This window comes from Cibotium barometz, chromosome 10 (genome assembly GCF_041138505.1).
Source record: "Cibotium barometz isolate CiBa-2024 chromosome 10, ASM4113850v1, whole genome shotgun sequence".
Lineage (NCBI taxonomy): Eukaryota > Viridiplantae > Streptophyta > Polypodiopsida > Cyatheales > Cibotiaceae > Cibotium > Cibotium barometz.
Genome location: NC_141055.1, coordinates 14,382,800 through 14,400,083, shown reverse-complemented (window position 1 = coordinate 14,400,083; position 17,284 = coordinate 14,382,800). Strand labels below are relative to the sequence as shown.

The 17,284-nt window shown below is 44.6% G+C and overlaps 1 protein-coding gene across 3 annotated transcripts in view; it reads right to left on the bottom strand.

The window, feature by feature from the left end:
- Positions 1 to 1,575: 1,575 nt before the first annotated feature.
- LOC147634584 (cinnamoyl-CoA reductase 1-like) overlaps positions 1,576 to 17,284 on the bottom strand; it is an 89,781-nt gene continuing 74,072 nt past the window's right edge. For 2 of the 3 annotated variants that reach the window (XM_086803695.1, XM_086803696.1), the window contains 2 exons: positions 2,064 to 2,253; positions 1,576 to 1,960 (listed from right to left, as the gene is read on the bottom strand). In XM_086803695.1, the coding sequence (XP_086659821.1) occupies positions 1,816 to 1,960; positions 2,064 to 2,253 (335 nt within the window). In that variant the 3' untranslated portion in view covers positions 1,576 to 1,815. Of the gene's footprint in view, positions 1,961 to 2,063; positions 2,254 to 17,284 lie in introns of those variants that run through there. The other variant, XM_086803697.1, reaches the window with a different exon arrangement.

Here is a 17,284-nt window from a genome sequence, read left to right as displayed (position 1 = left end):
CTGCTAGGGGGGCGATGAGAGTGCTCTGGAGAGGCAAAAGGAAGGGCTCAAATGATAAAGGTGAGGCGGAGTGCGTTGTGGCAGGTAAAGTCAGTGGCGAGACTGGGGGAGGAGGAGGGGGAGGTGGCAAGAGCGGGCGGAGGGGTGTAGAGGCCGAGGAGTGCTGCTGTGAGGGATCCATCGGAGAGGAAAGATAAGGGGAGGGACCCACCGGGGGCTTAGAGAGGTTGGCCTGCCTCTTAGAACATTGGGAGTTGGGGAGGGGGGGATCTTGACGAGGGATCGGCCGCCATACTGGTGGGGCCGAAGGGCGAGGCTACATAGATGCGGAGGGATGGAATCCCCGCTACCCTTGTGAGGGCCAAGGCAGCGTTGGGGGGGGGGGACTCCATCACTCTCCTGATAGCACCACCAATCACTGGGAGAAGAGGAAGGTACTCCTTCCTAAGGCCTAGGAAGCACACTGTCATTGGGAAGCCCAAAACGCCAGCCAATGGGTTAGACGTTGGATCGAAGCTGTGGAGGCTGTGCTGCCACCGTGCAAAGGCGGCATGCGCCGTACGTAGTGCAAGGGGACTCAACTGCATGACTCGGTCTGACGCCGATGGCAAGTCGAACTCCACTTGGTAGTATCCGCACCCCAAAGGGTGAATATCAGTGATCTTTGCAGGTTTGCCAACGAGGCTAGCCCGAAAAAGATCCCCGAGCTGTCCGCGCGCAGGGCGGCTACCAACAGTTTTGCAGACTTTACGAATTGATTGCATTTGCTGGTCCATGTCATCAAGCATCTGTCTGGTCATCTCGACCACCCTAATCAATGGGTTGGACCAAGTCAATGGTGTAAGGCAATCCTGTCCATACAGAGCTTTGAAAGGGCTCATCCCAATGCTTCGATGATAAGAAGGATTGTAAAAAACTCAACCAGGTGCAAATGGCTTAACCACTTCTTGGGTTCCCTGCCACAGCATGACTGAATGATATCTTCTATTACCTGATTCACTCTTTCAGTCTAGCCATTTGTCTCGGGGTGATAGGCTGTACTGAGATCCAAGAAAGTTCCTACTGCTTTGAAGAATGCAGTCCAGAATTTTGATGTGAACTTAGGATCTCTGTCACTTACTATTCTCCTGGGTAAGCCATGTAATCTGAAGATCTCCTTGAGGAAAACTCTGGTAACATCCACTGTAGTGTAGGTTTCTTTCATTGGAGGCCTCAAGTGAGGCAACGGTCGTGGCAAGAACCTGTAGATCCACTTCGGATAAGGAAATGCAAGCAACGGCAGCTTCTATCGGAGATGACGGAGGCTGGAGCGGCTGCCATGGAGTCCTCTTGAGGGTGAAGACCAGAATAGGCCGAAGCTTGCCAAATAAAGCTGAAAACCCCAGTAGCCACAAAGCACCAACTTGCACAGGAGGGGAGAGAGGAGAGGGACGGGGAAACGAAGAGGATGATGGAAAGAAAAAAGGAGGGGGGGGGGGGGGTTGGGCGCAGGGGGGAAGCGATGCCAAGCAAGGGGGGTGGGAACATGGGAGCTTGCACAACTCTACTCAGTGCTCTGAGCAACTATCCAAAGCATTTGCCATTCATAAAAGGAGGATCCTCATCTTGAATGTTTTAGACACAAGTACATCTTTAATTATTATTTTTTAAAGATGTCCAAAAAAGTGCTGTTTGCCTCATTAGAGCAAAAACCATTAGAGAGCATTCAAACAATTGGAAACAAGCCATACATAAAACATCAGAGTAGTGAGTCACTCATCTAACTTGATTGGACTAGAAAGCAATTCATATGAAGCTTCTTGGATTAAAAATACCCTAGTCTAAAACGCCCCTATTTCTTAAGCTTTCTACAGTCTCCCTCAGGGTTTCCTCCAATGGGGTGTATGCGAGTCCAAGATCTTGCAGCTTCTTTGTTGAAATTCCCTTTGCCGACAGCCCATGTGACTCTCCTTCAACACACCTGCCAAAGTTTTTGAAAAAGTCCAGTTAAGCATAATTGGATACACTGGCTACAAATTGTTCTAACTGGAAATACAAAAAATAAACAATTTCATTTATTTCACCTCGTGGGGAGGGTATGGTTGGGATATAGTCTCTTGAGGATTTCAACCATTGTGCTTTTCTTCACTATAACATTGCTGCAAAGATATCTGCCTGATGCGGTTGGTGTCTCGTATGTTAGTATATGAGCCCATACGACATCTTTGACATCCACTACTGCATAAGTGGAATTCTCATAGAAATCACTCGAACCTGCCACCATGATATCAATGCCCAAATATATAAAATGACACTATTGCTAAAACACACTACAAACCCATGCTTTTATGATGGAGCTGTCACAAGAGGATCTTAAAAACGTTAATATCTGAATTCAAAGGCTTAGAAGGAAGAGCACAAACAGGATCGTATCTGTCTGCTCCAAGCTGCAGATGGAACGGTGGTGTCTGACCCCAAGAGTCCACTATATCACTACTAACTTCCATTCACAGAGAGAGGGAAGCACTTCTTTATTTTCCTTTCTATAGCAATAGCTGCCCCTTCACCCTTATTGCTTCGGTTTGTGGCACAGCCAAGAACAATTTTCTGGTGGCACAGGATACTTCTCCAAGGTCTGCAGCTCCCATCCAAGGCCTGGAGAAAAATCCTTGACTAAGAGTTCATGGATGACACTGCACGGAGACTTTGCAGCAGCCATTGAGTCTTACTGTCAGGCCTCGGGTGCCAGTAGTAACAAAGGAAAGTCCTACTGCTCCAAGCTTAAGAGCATAGATGACCCTGTATTGGATCCTTGAGGGCACACTCCAGTCAAATTTCTCGGTTGCCGTAAAGGTGTGGGTGCTTTAGCAAAGCAACGGGTTGCCTCCCTTCTTGCAAGCATCTGCAAAAAGCTCACACTGTTACTGTATGTCACCTGGCATAGTTGCATCGAAACAAGTTTCATTCTGTATGAAACCGTACAAAATGTTTTCAGCAGCAGGTGGAGTAATCTGGTCTCCCTGGAGAGTGTTTCATCTGCCGCCAAATGGGACACCTAGCGAGATCCTGCCCTCGATGTCGCGCAGCTGGCCGACCCCGGCTCCCCCAGCTTCAGTTCCGTTGCGTGGTGCTCCTCCTCCTGCCAAGGGAGAGGGGCCTCCCATTCCACCACTGCAACAGCAACAACACCAGCCGACAGTTGCGGAGGGTTGGCAGCCTGGCTGATGACGCCGATGTTGCCCCCCCCCCCCCCCCCCCCCCCCCCCCCCCCCCCCCCCCGATCTGACTTGCATGCGGGACCCCCGAGGTTACAGTTCGATCTGAGCATTTACCCCGGACGATACGGGAGATTCAGGTGGATCCTCGGCGGCCTTACATGCTCACTTGGTTTCAGCTCCAGGCGTGGCGCCCCCAACAGCAGCTACAGGATTACACATGGATGATACGGGAGATCCAGCTGGATCCGCAGTGGCCTCGGAGGCTCCCTTGGCTATAGCTCCAGATCTTGCAGAGTCGGATGCCCCTCTGGGGCTTGGGGTCAGCGTGGCTCTTGGAGAGCAGTTGGAAGTTTCAGCCAGGGGGCCCACCTCTGCCGGTCCTCTACCAATTTTTTGTTGCAGTCTAGTAGAGAGGCTCCGCCCTCGAGATGATCCTCCTTACACGCATGCGACGACCCTTGTGGATCCTTGGAATGCTGGAGGATCCTTTCTGCAGTTCGATGCTGCCCCTCTGGAGGCTGGGAGGTAGGTGTCAATACTCAGAGTAGGCCGCTAGTGTGGCATTCTATCTTTGTATTAGCACTGTAACCTTCCTCTGAGAACAGCCAGCCATAGAGGAAGCGCCCCTCTATGTTGTGTTTCTTTTACTGCTGTAGCAGTGTTTGTACTCTGCCTTCTAGGCACGAAGCCATATTTGCTCGTACCTGTCTGTATGTGTTTGTACCTACCCATGTCTGTTCGAACTTGTAGTTGCTGGCTGCTGCTTCTTGCTGCAGGCTGCATCCCTCTTGCTGAACTCTAATTCCTAATGCTCCAAAGACTTATTTGAATTTCCACAAATTTTTCCCAAATTTCATTGAATTTCCAAAATGCAACAGAAATACTGCAATGAATTTGTGAAATTTAGACCTATTGTCACATTTCTGATTCTTCCCAGAAATTTGGGGGAATTAGTAATCTTAGACAACTGGGTCCAATTTGGTTCCAACTTCACAAATTCATCAATGGTTTGTTATCAATGGTGCTATAGCTCAAAGATGATCTCAATTCTCAAACATGGTTATTATGAATGTTTTGTGTGCTCTTAATTTGGCTTCATATTTAGGTTTACTATCTCAAAATTGACACATTATTATACATACTAGGGCTAGGCAGCACTTTACATTTTTGCAAAATATGAGATCTCTATCAAGTATAAAAAATCATATACAAAATTATGGCCATCGGCCATGGGAGCCATCATACCAAAATGCAAGGTGTACACAGTTAATATGGGATACGATGATGGCAAACAGGTCCAGACGGAGTAGATGAGATGAAAACGCCATGGTCCACTCCCTCATAAAAGCAGTGCCCCTAGCTTGCACAGGTTTGGAGGTCCCTGTATACGAACCCAAATGGCCGTAAGAGTATGTATATAAACGATGCATTTGGACTAGATAAAATAGGTTTGAGCGCCATCCATAGCCACTATGCATCTAGCCTTTCACATTTTCAAAGCTGTGATACTGGCAATAATCTCCCAATAAGTGCTAGGATGGCATGAATTGCAAACTAGGAACTTGCTCCATAGATCATCTACTAACCACCCCTCTGACAACAAGTTGGAGCTCCCCCTGCAAGCAAACCTGTCTCTCCTCCCTGTCCTCGCGCTTCGCCTCCAGCCTGAGCCTCCCTCCGCCTGAAACACCCCCCCCCTTCACCCCGTACATGGGCAGCCTGCCTCCTGCACGAAGCCCTCTGCCATCCTGCCTCCAGCGTGCACCTATCCGCCCTACCATCCTTCGGCCCACCCCCACCTGTCTACCTTCCCTGCCCTCTCCATGGTGGTTCCTTTTTTTCCGGTGTGTGCCCCTTTCACATCTCTGTTGGCCCCCAGTTCCACGCCCCTGGCTTCTCTCCAGCCCTCCCTCTTCCGTTGCCCGTCTCCCTACCTAAAGGTGTTTTAATTCCGAATTTTTGGCAAGAGTAGATGTTTCTGCCAATGAGGTGGTAGCTCAAGTTGTTTGTCTTGGGACCAGGAGGTCCTGGGTTCAAACCCCCACTAGGTTAGGAGGATCTTGTGCCTAAGGCCAGGCTAAAAAAAAAGGAAAAAAGAGTAGGTGCTTCTGGTCCTCACCTTCCATGAGGACTCCATGGCAACAGCTATGTCATCCCTGACCGAGGCCACCATCCCTTGCCTATTTTCAGAGGCCGACCTCCAGCTCTTAGCTTCGACAGTATCCTCCCTCACGGCCTCTTCTTTGGTTTGCAAGATCGTAGGGAACCACCCTAGGCTCGAACAAATCGAGGATTTGCTCCAAACAGTCCTCATCGGTGAGCCCGACAAAATCATCGACATTCATTTTCTTGGGCATAGCTGCTCTCCTATGGAGTTTGATTCACCCGTAGCGGTTGAGAGTTGATCGTGTGATGCAGTAGTGTCCCGCCGTCATACGTAGTGCTCGGGCATTCTTTGCAAGATGACACCATGGTTTCGACCTTGCATCCGACCCCGTGGCAAATGTATCCGCCTTCCCCGTGACTGTCTACTTCCCCGGCCTCCGAAATCAGTCTCTCCCTTTGATTCGTTCAATGGGAAGATCGATAAGGCAGGTTCTAGAGTCCCCGCAAACAGCCGCATTAGTGGTGGCTAGGACTACAGGCATCCCATCCATCACAGTCAGCATCGCGTTTCCCCAGGGAATCTTCCACAGGTCGTTGTGCTTCTGAGCCTCCAAGGCAACCCAATTCTTCAACGGGTAGAGTATGCCTGTCTCCGTAGCCAGTGCTTCATCTGCAAGTAGATGGGCCAACTGGCTCGGTCTTGCCCTCGGCGTTAGGCCCACACAGGATGCCCCCCGACCCCCACCCGAGGATTAAAAATGGGTGGCCATTTTTGTTGAGAGATGTAATCGCGGTGTTGTGTGTATGTGGGAAAGCACCCTAGAGGTGCAAGATATTGTGGCAAGATAATAATGCCACATGTAATATTGTATGGTGTGTGAGTGTTGACCAAAAGAGTGAAAAAGGGAGTGCCACATGGATGATGATGTGTAAAGTGGGATAAGGCTAGAGAGCCTATATCATTGTATGGTTCACTTGAGATAGTGCAATAGAATTGAGTGTTGAGTGTGCAATCTCTCTCTCTCTCTCTTGTTATGGAGTTTTTAGTTTGGTTTAATCCACCTTAACTATGTTGCTTAATCTATGTCTACCACCATGATCAATCCCATTTTTGGATTGTTAACATGGTATCAAAGCTTGGGTGGGCTCTTGGTCATGGTGATTATTTCTGTATAGATTTCTTGGTTATGTATTCATTTGATTAAGCATTATTTTCAGTTTATTATGAAAAAAATTTTATGCGCACTCATATTATCATTTATATTTGCATTTACGAGGATTTGAGAGAGATTTGGAGCTGCCATTCTCAAGTTTGAGAGGAGACTTGCAACAAGGAGGTTGCATAGAAGCTGCCCAAGAGTTGCAAATAGGATTTTTGCAACATGGGAAACCTGCTCATCATCATGGAAGCTGAAAATGGAGATTTCAGCAAGTATAAAGGCTATGGAGTGTTCGGTGTCAGCAAGGAAGCTGCCAAGGAGACAAAGGTGTCTCAAGAAGGTTGGTTTTGTGAAGTTTTGCCTCAAAGTTTTGGTTTTGAGCATGGAAAAATGCTCAATGTTGAAGGGTTGCTAGTTGTTGGGATATGTGGATCCCATGGCTCTTGCATTTGGGCAAAGAGCATGTTTTAAGGTTTGAGACTCAAGATGGAGTCCATGTGTGTGCACCAAGAGTGGGATGCACTTGTGGATGTTGCTCAAGAAGATGAGCAAAATGGTGTGAGAGCCATTAAAGGCTTTCATGTTGATTATGCACCTACTGGTTTCTAAAGAGAAACCTTGTGAACAAAAGAACCCTTAAAAAGATGGTTGCATGCAAAGCAGGGCATGCATATTGGAGCTCAATGGTGAGCTCATGTGGCCATGTTGATGGCTACAGGAGATAACAGAGAGTTGGAGCAACCAAAACTGGTCACTGGTAGGTACATCAGCCAAGAGAGGCTTGAAAATTGTGCAATGGAAACTTCACTACAAATGGTGCTGCAAGAACAGTGAAAGATGGAGGTTTCCATCAAAGTTCACATAGGAGCTATGGAAATTATGCTAGAACAGAAGGCAGAGGATTCTAGGCTTGACACATGGTATAGATGAGGAAGAGAAAAAGCTGCTCGTATCCGACTGCTGTTGAAAGGGTTGGAGTCAAAACAACAGTCAAAGAGAGAAGGAGTTACAACAGTAAAGCGCTGGGAGCATGCTGAATAGTTGAGCCTAGGCTGCTTGCAATTGGAATGCAAGCCTAAGGACATGGCTATGGCGATGATGAGCTTTAGCAAACCGGCAGCTTCACTAGAGAAACAACAGAAAGAAGGCAGACTTAAGAACCATGACATTAAAAAAAAAAAAGGAAGTAGAAAAATGGCAAGTGAAGCAAAAAGGCATTTGAAATCGGGATTCGCGAAGCAAAAGCCGCATTGGACAAGAGGGAGAGCTCCATCGCCAGCCGTTGTGAGGAAGCTTCTCCCACCCGCGTGCTGCAGAAGGATGTTGCCATTGCTGATATCACCAAAGGAGAGAGAGAGAGAGAGCAGGTGCAGTTTGGTGCCTTGGAAGAAAGCGGCTGCGTGTAAGGTCGCCATGGGAGCTGCAACAACAGGTAGCGTAAGAAGCTTGTGAAGAAGAAGAGTGATGCGGGTCCCAAAAGCAGCATGGCGTTGGCAGGTGCTTTCAATGTGCAAGTCTGGCATTCGCCAGGCAGTAGCGCAGTTCAGAGGAGGTAGCACATACTGTAGCGCAGTAAATAAATAAATATTATTTTCTTAAAAGTCTTTAAAAGACCTTTAGAAATCACTTCATTAAGGGTGCATTCACACCACCAAGGTATATGCCTTGTTCACATGTCTTTAAAAGGCATTATATGAGAACACACCAATTTTCAAAGTTTTTAAGAAGATGTTTTCACACACAAGGGTCCACTACTTTGTTTTCTGGTCAAAAATATTTTGTAATCTATATTCATCCATGGTATGAGGGTAACCATACCCAAGCTCACCTAGAAGCTCGAAATGGTTGTAGTGTGATGTGTGCATGAGCGATGCACGTGTGAGGTGCATGCGCACGGGTTGGTTCCCACCCGAACTTCTACGTTCAAATTGGACTCAGTGGTTCCGCTGTGAGCGAGTCGGCTCAAAATGGACTTGGTGTCTAAGATGGTAGACACGCGCACACATGATTGGTTGATGGACACTCCAATGTATCATTGAGGGGGAGTGTTAAGAGGTAGCGATTGCGTTTGTGCAATGCTACATTGATATGGGTGATGGGTGAGTTGTGGAACACCTCGACTAAGAGGGGGTGTTGAGAGATGTAATCGCGGTGTTGTGTGTATGTGGGAAAGCACCTTAGAGGTGCAAGATATTGTGGCAAGATAAGAATGCCACAAGTAATATTGTATGGTGTGTGAGTGTTGACCAAAAGAGTGGAAAAGGGAGTGCCACATGGATGATGATGTGTAAAGTGGGATAAAGCTAGAGAGCCTATATCATTGTATGGTTCACTTGAGATAGTGCAATAGAATTGAGTGTTGAGTGTGCAATCTCTCTCTCTCTTGTTATGGAGTTTTTAGTGTGGTTTAATCCACCTTAATTATGTTGCTTAATCTATGTCTATCACCATGATCAATCCCATTTTTGGATTGTTAACAATTTTTATAAAGTGCCCACGTTCCAACTTAGTGAGCACCTAATTTGGGCACACCCCATAAGTGAGGGGTGACCACCCATTTAGCCAATGTTTGGTGTGGGCAACTAATAATCCATGCACGACTCATTTTCATCTCTTTGCACAAACCGTCATTCTCTCCTACACGTCTAGTTCTCCATCGTTTTTGCTCATTGCAGGTGCTACACTCAACCATTTGCAAAACCAAGAAGATAGCCATGATCCTCACCAAAAGGGCACCTTGCTACACCCCTCCGCATCAGTTTTCCGACTACTTCACCAGGGCGGCCTGTGTGGGCGGCACATCATTAACACACGGCTGGTTTTGCTGATGTTCGGCCTCTATGTGCTGCCCTGATCTGCCCATGCAGTTGGACAGCCTGTTTTGAGCTGTTCAAGCCATTCCGGGGGCTGGTTGTGCTGATTTGGGGCTGTTACGAGCATCCATAGTGCCTGTTTGTGCATCACCTATGACCAATCCTTTTAAGTTTACATGACAGAATTTCATCAACGTCACCACTGCTTGAAAATGTGCCTAGGAGTGTCCACCAGTGCTAGTTCTCCATTTTCAGCATTCCCGCATTGTGAGAGAGCAAGCTAGGTGCTAGTATGAGCACACCAGTGTCATGTGTGGACTCGGAACCAGGGACATGTTTGCTTCTCTCCAGTGAGTGATGGGGAATCGTTGAAAGTCTTCTTCGATGGAATTCTTCTCTGACAAACAATGTTTGGCATTTGTATTCGTTTCTTTGTTTATAGCGAATTCGGCTTTTATAGCCCGTGGAACATTGTACAAATAAAATACTCCAATAATATACTTGGTATTGAGGGAAATTGGCATGGGTCCCGGTCTCAATGTGGTGTACATGTGCAATTTTCAGTTTTCAGCTTCGTTAAGTTTTGTGTTGCGTCCATTTCATTAAGTGTTTAAGTGATTGTTATTTACGAGACGGTGCCCAATATGTGCTCACACCCAACGGAGTGAATTGCATTGGTATTAGAGCAAGGTTGTTTCTCTCTCCTCAGTGGGGAAACAATCTTGTGGTCTTGGACACTACGTAAATAGCACATGTGAGACTATGGACAGCCAAACAAGGTGTGAAGAAGTGCCCAACTCTAAAGAGTACTCTAGTGCTACTCATGCTTTGGATGCATCTCATGGTAGGTATGTTGAAGGCCCTCATAAACCTCGTATGTTTTTTGTGAAACAGCTCTCCCATGGTAGGTATGTTGAAGACCCTCATAAACCTCGTATGTTTTTTGTGAAACAACTCTCCCATGGCAAAGAGTTGAACTTGATCATGTCAAGAGCCAATTGCAAGCAAAGGAAGAGAAGCTAAATCTTTTGCACGAGAGCCCGCAGGTTCACAAGCTTATTGAGGCCACTACAGCTAAATCCATGGTGAACTATACGTTCGATTCCATGGCGAGGGAGTTGGGTGTGAAGCCAAGGGAGTTGGCTCTCACCTATCTTAAACGGAATGGAGATGTATTGGAAGGTGACTCTCGTGTCTTACAATTCAAGAAGGCTCTTTGCACACAGCCCGGTGGTGCTCTCTCTCACAAGATCGAGTCTTTTGTTCAAAGAGAGAAGCCTTCAGTGACTTCCCGACATGCTTCTTCACCACATGACATGAGGGAGAAGAGACATGCCTATGCAAAAGATAGTGGACAGCCATGTGGTCATGCATATGCAAGGCATGCATCTCATGCAAAGCATGGTACATTGCCTATAAAATTATCCCATGGGGAAACTACATGTGGTCATGCATATGCAGGGCATGCATGATTGCATCTCATGCAAAGCATGGTACATTGCCTATATAATTATCCTGTGGGGAAACTACACATGGGCTGAGACTTTCCCACTATGCACGTTGTGAGAGGAGTTTAGAATTGAAATCAAATATGATGTATGGGAACATACAATGTATATATGAACATGAGTAGTGAATCCTAGGTGGCAGAGACAGCGAGGCAACCAAAGTCAATAAGAGCAAGTGCAAAAAAACGAAAATAGAAGGTGTATGGGAGGACAAGGGAACCGGGCAACGTAACAATCCAGAAGGTGGCGAGGCGGCAACGGGCCTAAGAAGGGAAAGTGTGTAGATTTTCAAATATACAGTTGAGGGAGCCCAGAAGAGAGAAGCTTCAAGCAAGAGAGTGAAGAGAGTGAGGTGACTACACAGAAGGAGCTACGAGCAGGCAAAAGATCTTACAAATTTCGAGGGTTGCAAAGTCAGGTTCAGCGCAGTGAGAGTGGAATTGGATGAGTCAAAGCAGAGATAGCGTTGTGGACCAGAGAATCAGATTGGAGGTGGTTTCCCAATGATTTCTGTGTGGGGACTCTGTTAGAGACATGACTTGTTCCAATTTTGTTCAATTGTAGTTGCTGTCAGTCAGCTGAGTGCTGATTTGTGTGTGTTTGGGAAGAACTTGCTGTTTGTGGTAGTAGATTTATAGCAGTTCGAATAGTTGCAGAGATCTCCCTGTGAAGGATCCCCAAGATTTTTAGTGTTATCTCTTGTTATGTTTGAACCCATGTCTCAGGGGTGTTGAGACAAGGTCAGTCTTTGTTTTTGTGAAGAGAACTGAGAGTTCAAAACTTGAATCGGTGTTGTGATTGATGGGAATTTGTGATATGGAGCTTGGTTTGAGTTATTTTGATTGATTTTGTTGGGATTGAACAACTATGTGTGTAAGTCTGTTGTGCTTGGGATCAGAGCTGTCTCATAGCTGAAACAATCTTCTGTTGAGAAAATACAGTTAGATAGGGTCAGAAGAGTGTCACCTACAGCATCTACGGGATCAACTGGTGAGGTAGAAGGGTTGTTACGATCCTTTTGGATTCAAGGGAAGTTGTTTTAAGTTGAGTCTAACAGTCAAGAAACTGACAGAAGTCGGCAGTCAGATGGTCGGGTTTGTAGGCTAATTGGTCATTTAGGATCAGCTGTGAGTTGATTGTAATCATATGAATGCCTTTAGAGTTGAATTCTTGTGTGGTTTGAATGTTCAGAGGGTCTAGAGGTGTTAGGACTTAGAGCTAAGAAAGTCTCATCCAATTGAGTCAGCTGTCAGTCATCAGCTGTCAGAAATCAGTTCAATCAGATCAGTCTCCTGTAAGTCAGCTGTCAGTTCGCAAAAAGTCTTTCATATCTCTATGAAATCAGAGCAGCCTAAGAGTTAGGAAGATTCGGCTGACAAGTAAGAGAAAGTTCCTGATCCAGGTAAGGCATCTGAGTCGGCTGGTTCTATCTCTGTTAGCCGAATCAGTATCCATCAAGACCAGTCGGATTGATGTTAGCAAAAGATCCGCGGAGCATAAGGAAGGTGTTCAACGTGGTTCTGGGATAGAAGGATTGAGGTCAACTGAAATAGGAGAACAATAAGAGAGCTAGACGGACTCATATGGATCGGACTTTGCATCAGTCTTCTGAATCAGTTTACAAATAGCTAGGTGAGACTAGTGTTCGCAGGGTGTCAGCAAAGGAGAACTGACAGGTTCTGAGAAGTTCTGGGTCAAGTATTTGAGGTTGGTTGACGTTGTAAGAGATTATGGGAGTCAAGCAGACGCGTTTCTGACTGGGATCGGCAGCAGGCGGCATCCATCTAGACTACAGTCAGAATTTGATCAGTTCTATGTCAGCTTGGGGGAGGGGGGGGGGGGGGGGTTGTTCAGGTCAGCTACTTGTTAGAGGAAGTCAGCTAAGGCATTTAGGCTAAAGATTTGAGGTCTTGGTAGTTTGATCTGACCTGGCAAGACAATTGGAGGTAGCAACCGAGCCGAATTAAGGGGTGTAGAGGTGTCTGTTTGTGTTAGCCGGAGGTCAGAGGATTGATTCCTAGTTGATTGGTGCCTTTTGAGCTGGGATCCTGGTGTTCCCTAGTTCTGATCTCTATACATTTTCTTCTTGTGTGTCTGTTGGTGGTCTAGTAGAGGCCATCACCCAGCCACCACACAATGTGATGCACGTGATGACAATTTAGCTCATATTACTAACGACAAAAGTACTCTCATGAGTATGGTGATGCAAGAAGAGATGTTTCTATGCATGCAGAAAAGCCACCGTTGCCTAGCCCACCAACTCATAGAGCACATGCCCCTATGTCTCAAGATGCATACATGCCCTATGTAGCAAGGGCTGTCTCATTGGACAAAGAGAAGAGAGCATGAAGATGATGGACCCCATGTCAAGAAGCTCAAGGAATTCAAGGCTGGCGACAAGTGGGTCAAATTTGAAACATATCATGGTGAGTATGATGCAAGCAAGAAAATGGCTTTTATTGCACAATTTGACATTGCCTTTAGTGATAAAGACTTCATGGAGAAGTCTAAGATAAGACATGTGAGTATTCACAAGAAGGCATTCCCGATAGCTTTTGGACTTTATGAGTACTTAGTCATGCCGTTTAGTCTCACAAATGTCCCAGCGACATTCAATAGAATGATAGATCGCATTTTCCGCAAGCATTGGAAATTCACGTGTTCTTTGATGATATTTTGGTGTTCTAAAAGAATAAGGAGGAACATAGCCCTCATCTCACCATAGTTTTTCGAGAGCTTCACAAGCATAAGCTCTTTATAAACGGTAAAAATAATGAATTCTTCCTTTTGAAAATACACTATTTGCGGCACACTGTATCCAAGCATTGTGTAAGAATGGATAAAACTTGATGCCATTCGCAATTGACCAAAGTTGACATCCATACATGAAGTACAAAGCTTTCTTGGCTTATGCTCGTACTATTGGCGCTTCATAAGCCATTTTGCTTGGATTGCCTCGCCATTATATGAGCTTACCAAGAAGAAAGCAGTGTTCAAATGCACTCTACCAACTTAAGGAATCACTCATAAGTGGGATGGTGTTGATAATTTCGGGCTTGCACAAACCTGTTGGTGTAGAGTGTGATGCTTGTCGAAACTACATTGGAGATGTCCTAAACCAAGAGGGACATGCCGTGGCTTATGAGAGCCGTCGTTTGCATGATGCTGAGCTTTCTTTGGGCATCTATGAGAAAAGAGTTATTGGTTATAATTCATGCCTTATCCATTTGGAAACATTATTTCTTGGGATTGATTTTTTGTTGGCTTTCATGGTGGATCAAACATGATGATGAAGCTCATGGTGGTGAAGGCAATATAAGCTAAGCAAAATGAGATTAACCTAATCACATAAGATTAGAGTAATGAGGAGCATAATGATAGCAAGATAATGAGAATGTGAGAGTGTTATATTCTTCCATTAGATGTGAGCCTCCTATATAGGCTGGAGTACAAGTGATTAGGACATGATTAATCCTTAAGCAAAAACCTAATAAACTCTTGAAGCACCCATTGCCTAGTTTTGAGGAAAAGTAAGATCCTCCTCCACTTGTAGTGGGAGCCTAGAATATGTTGATTTAGATCCTCTTTTGATCATAGTCTACCATATGTATGATGGCTATAAGACCTTTCAACCATATGCCCATGTCCCGAATGTCACTTCGTGTATTATTTCAACACCCTCCCTCAACAAAATATTCATGGCTACTATGATGTCAATGCTAGCTCTAGTTACTGTTTACAATACTGGTTATGATGACCATCCAAGTGCCCGTAAGTCTTAACTCATGGAGGTTTACAATGCCAGTTATGATGACAGATGCTAGACATCTAGTTATGATTAGAGGTAGGCAGACCGTAGCTGGTCTAAGAAGCCCGGTTGTCCTTAATGTAGACGTCCCCGGATGAGGGTTCTTCTTGCTTGCTCCTCGAAGATGCTTCCTTCTTGATCTTGATCTTGCCGATGTAGATCTTGATGTAGATGTAGCTCTTGCTCTTCTTCATATCAATGTAGATCTTGATGTAGATGTAGCTCTTGGTGTTCATCCTTGATTTCATTGTGTTATAAAATCCATGTAGGCAAAGATAAAACATTTTCTCAATGTGTTCATAAAGCGTTATATGATGATGATGTCCATCCCTTTCAAAAGATAATGCAACAAATATGCATAAGAGGGTCTTAGTCTTATCCATGACCAGTGTCTTGTCCTTGTATAACTGATTAATGAGCATGATCAGTGATTTATATGATACATACAAGCTCACAAATCCCATTGTTCCACACAGTGCTTACGCAAATTTATAACCCGTTTTGGATTTACAAAAATCAAGAAGCAAATCTGATTTGATGTTTTACAAAGGTTTAACAACATCCAAATATGTAGATTCAGCCATAAAATGTCCAAGAAACCTCAGATCATTAGCACTGATCAAGCTATTAGTGAAAGGAATTTTCTGTTAACTGTGCAAAAAACACCCTGATTTGTAGAGCACCGCATCGAAGAGGCAAATCAAGGGGCTTTTTCAATATGAAGCTTTGGGAGGCTATAGCAGATCCCCAATGGTAGGGTTGAACCCTTGATGGCCCAAGGAAAGTAGGGGTAATGATGATTAGTAAAAGATTGAGGTTTTTGGGAGCAAAAAATAGGGGCATCTTGGAGCATTCAATTGAGAGCCTTCCATAAGACTTTATCAAAAAGGATTCAAGGGGCTTCTGTAGTAAAATGTTGATTATGATCTAACCCCATAATCTCATAATTAATCATCATAACCAAAGATTAATGGAAGATTTAGCAAAATGGCTTACTGTGATGCACCTAGAGCCAAATTGCATTGTTGGTGATGTTTTTTCGAAAAATTGAGGCTGCAGCCGTGTTCGCCGCCCTTGAAAACCCCCAAGTGTGTGACGAATTAGACCAAAAGGTCTTTGTTAAAGCGCTAGGTCGTTCTTTCCCAAAAAAACTACGCTTTGTAAATCCAGCGATGGTGGCTGCTGTGCATGCTGAAGAGAAGTATTGAGATGATGAGCGCCTTCGCCTATGAGCTGGGAAGAGCCTCCAAGAAGTGGCTTGCTCAATTGTTGGGTGTGGAGAGAGAAATCATCACTCCAACGGCAAGGGGCTGTGGAGAAGATGACCCAAAATGAGAAAAAGTGGTGAAAAAGAGTGATTAATCACTAATCATGATTATTGTAAGTGAAGATGACAAGAAATCATGGGATGAACACTAAGGATCATGACTCTGATACCATGTTGACTTTCATGGTGGATCAAACATGATGATGAAGCTCATGGTGAAGGCAATATAAGCTAAGCAAAATGAGATTAACCTAATCACATAAGATTAGAGTAATGAGGAGCATAATGACAACAAGATGATGAGAAAGTGAGAGTGAAAGAAATTCATTTCTCACGAAGGCCACCCGCGTTAGCCTTTCTAGGCGGGTTGTTCATGTTATAACCGTGACTTATAAAACTTGGGAGCATCTCTAAAGCACTTTAGAACGTTAAATGTAGTTACACAATATTAATGAAGACACTCTTCTAAAAATGTGCACGGACATGACCAATTACAAATCTTTTACAAGTGTTCAACAAAGGCACCCAAATCCTATCTCAAGAAATATGAATCCTTTATAAATTATCTAGCTATTTTTGGGCAAAAATCATAGAACGATATCAATTATCTGCTAGAGAACGCTTATTGCACATTGAGACTTTTCACATAACTACATGAAGAGGGAAAACATTCTAGGAAGATATAATGATCTCACATGGAAAATTCATATATTGCACAAAAACAAAAATATGGTAACAAATAAATCGATATTGAAAGGATATGTCAAAATTACAAAATTATCTTAGAGAGGGCATGTTAAAATCATAAATGCCTTGTACCAAATGACCTTTTTTTTTTTTAATGTTGATAATTTTTCAAATAGTTCCTTAAGAAAAAATTATATTAAAAACTCACATTCATATAGCTTATTGTGGTCTTGATGCTCATGATGCCTTATAGCATTTTTACAACTACCATACACAACTAATTCATGTACGTTGTTTCCAATGTGACAAGTTGAGAGTAACTTTGTATAAATGAAAAATACACTTAAACACCCCATAACTAATGTAATGATGAATCCCTAATATAAAGTAATACAATGGACATCAGCGATTTTAATTTCTGTTTACATTCCAAGTGACTATAGTGGAGATTGCCAGTGTTGCTGGCAGAGACCCCACCTCCATCACTGGCCTCCCCTTAAAGGTAGGAGCAGCCATTCACAGCCACGTGGAGACCTTTGCAAGTGGGATAAATCAACAGCCATCACACAAAACCAACCAGCCCCCAAACATGTGCAAGAAACGCACCCTCCAACATACACAAGGTCTATTCAAGAGACTAGAAGGCGGTCCTTTACATAAAGTGAAAAAAAGAAACTAAATGTCCCCAAACATGCACACTCTCCTGGTGCTACACACCCTGACATGCATGTTTTTGAG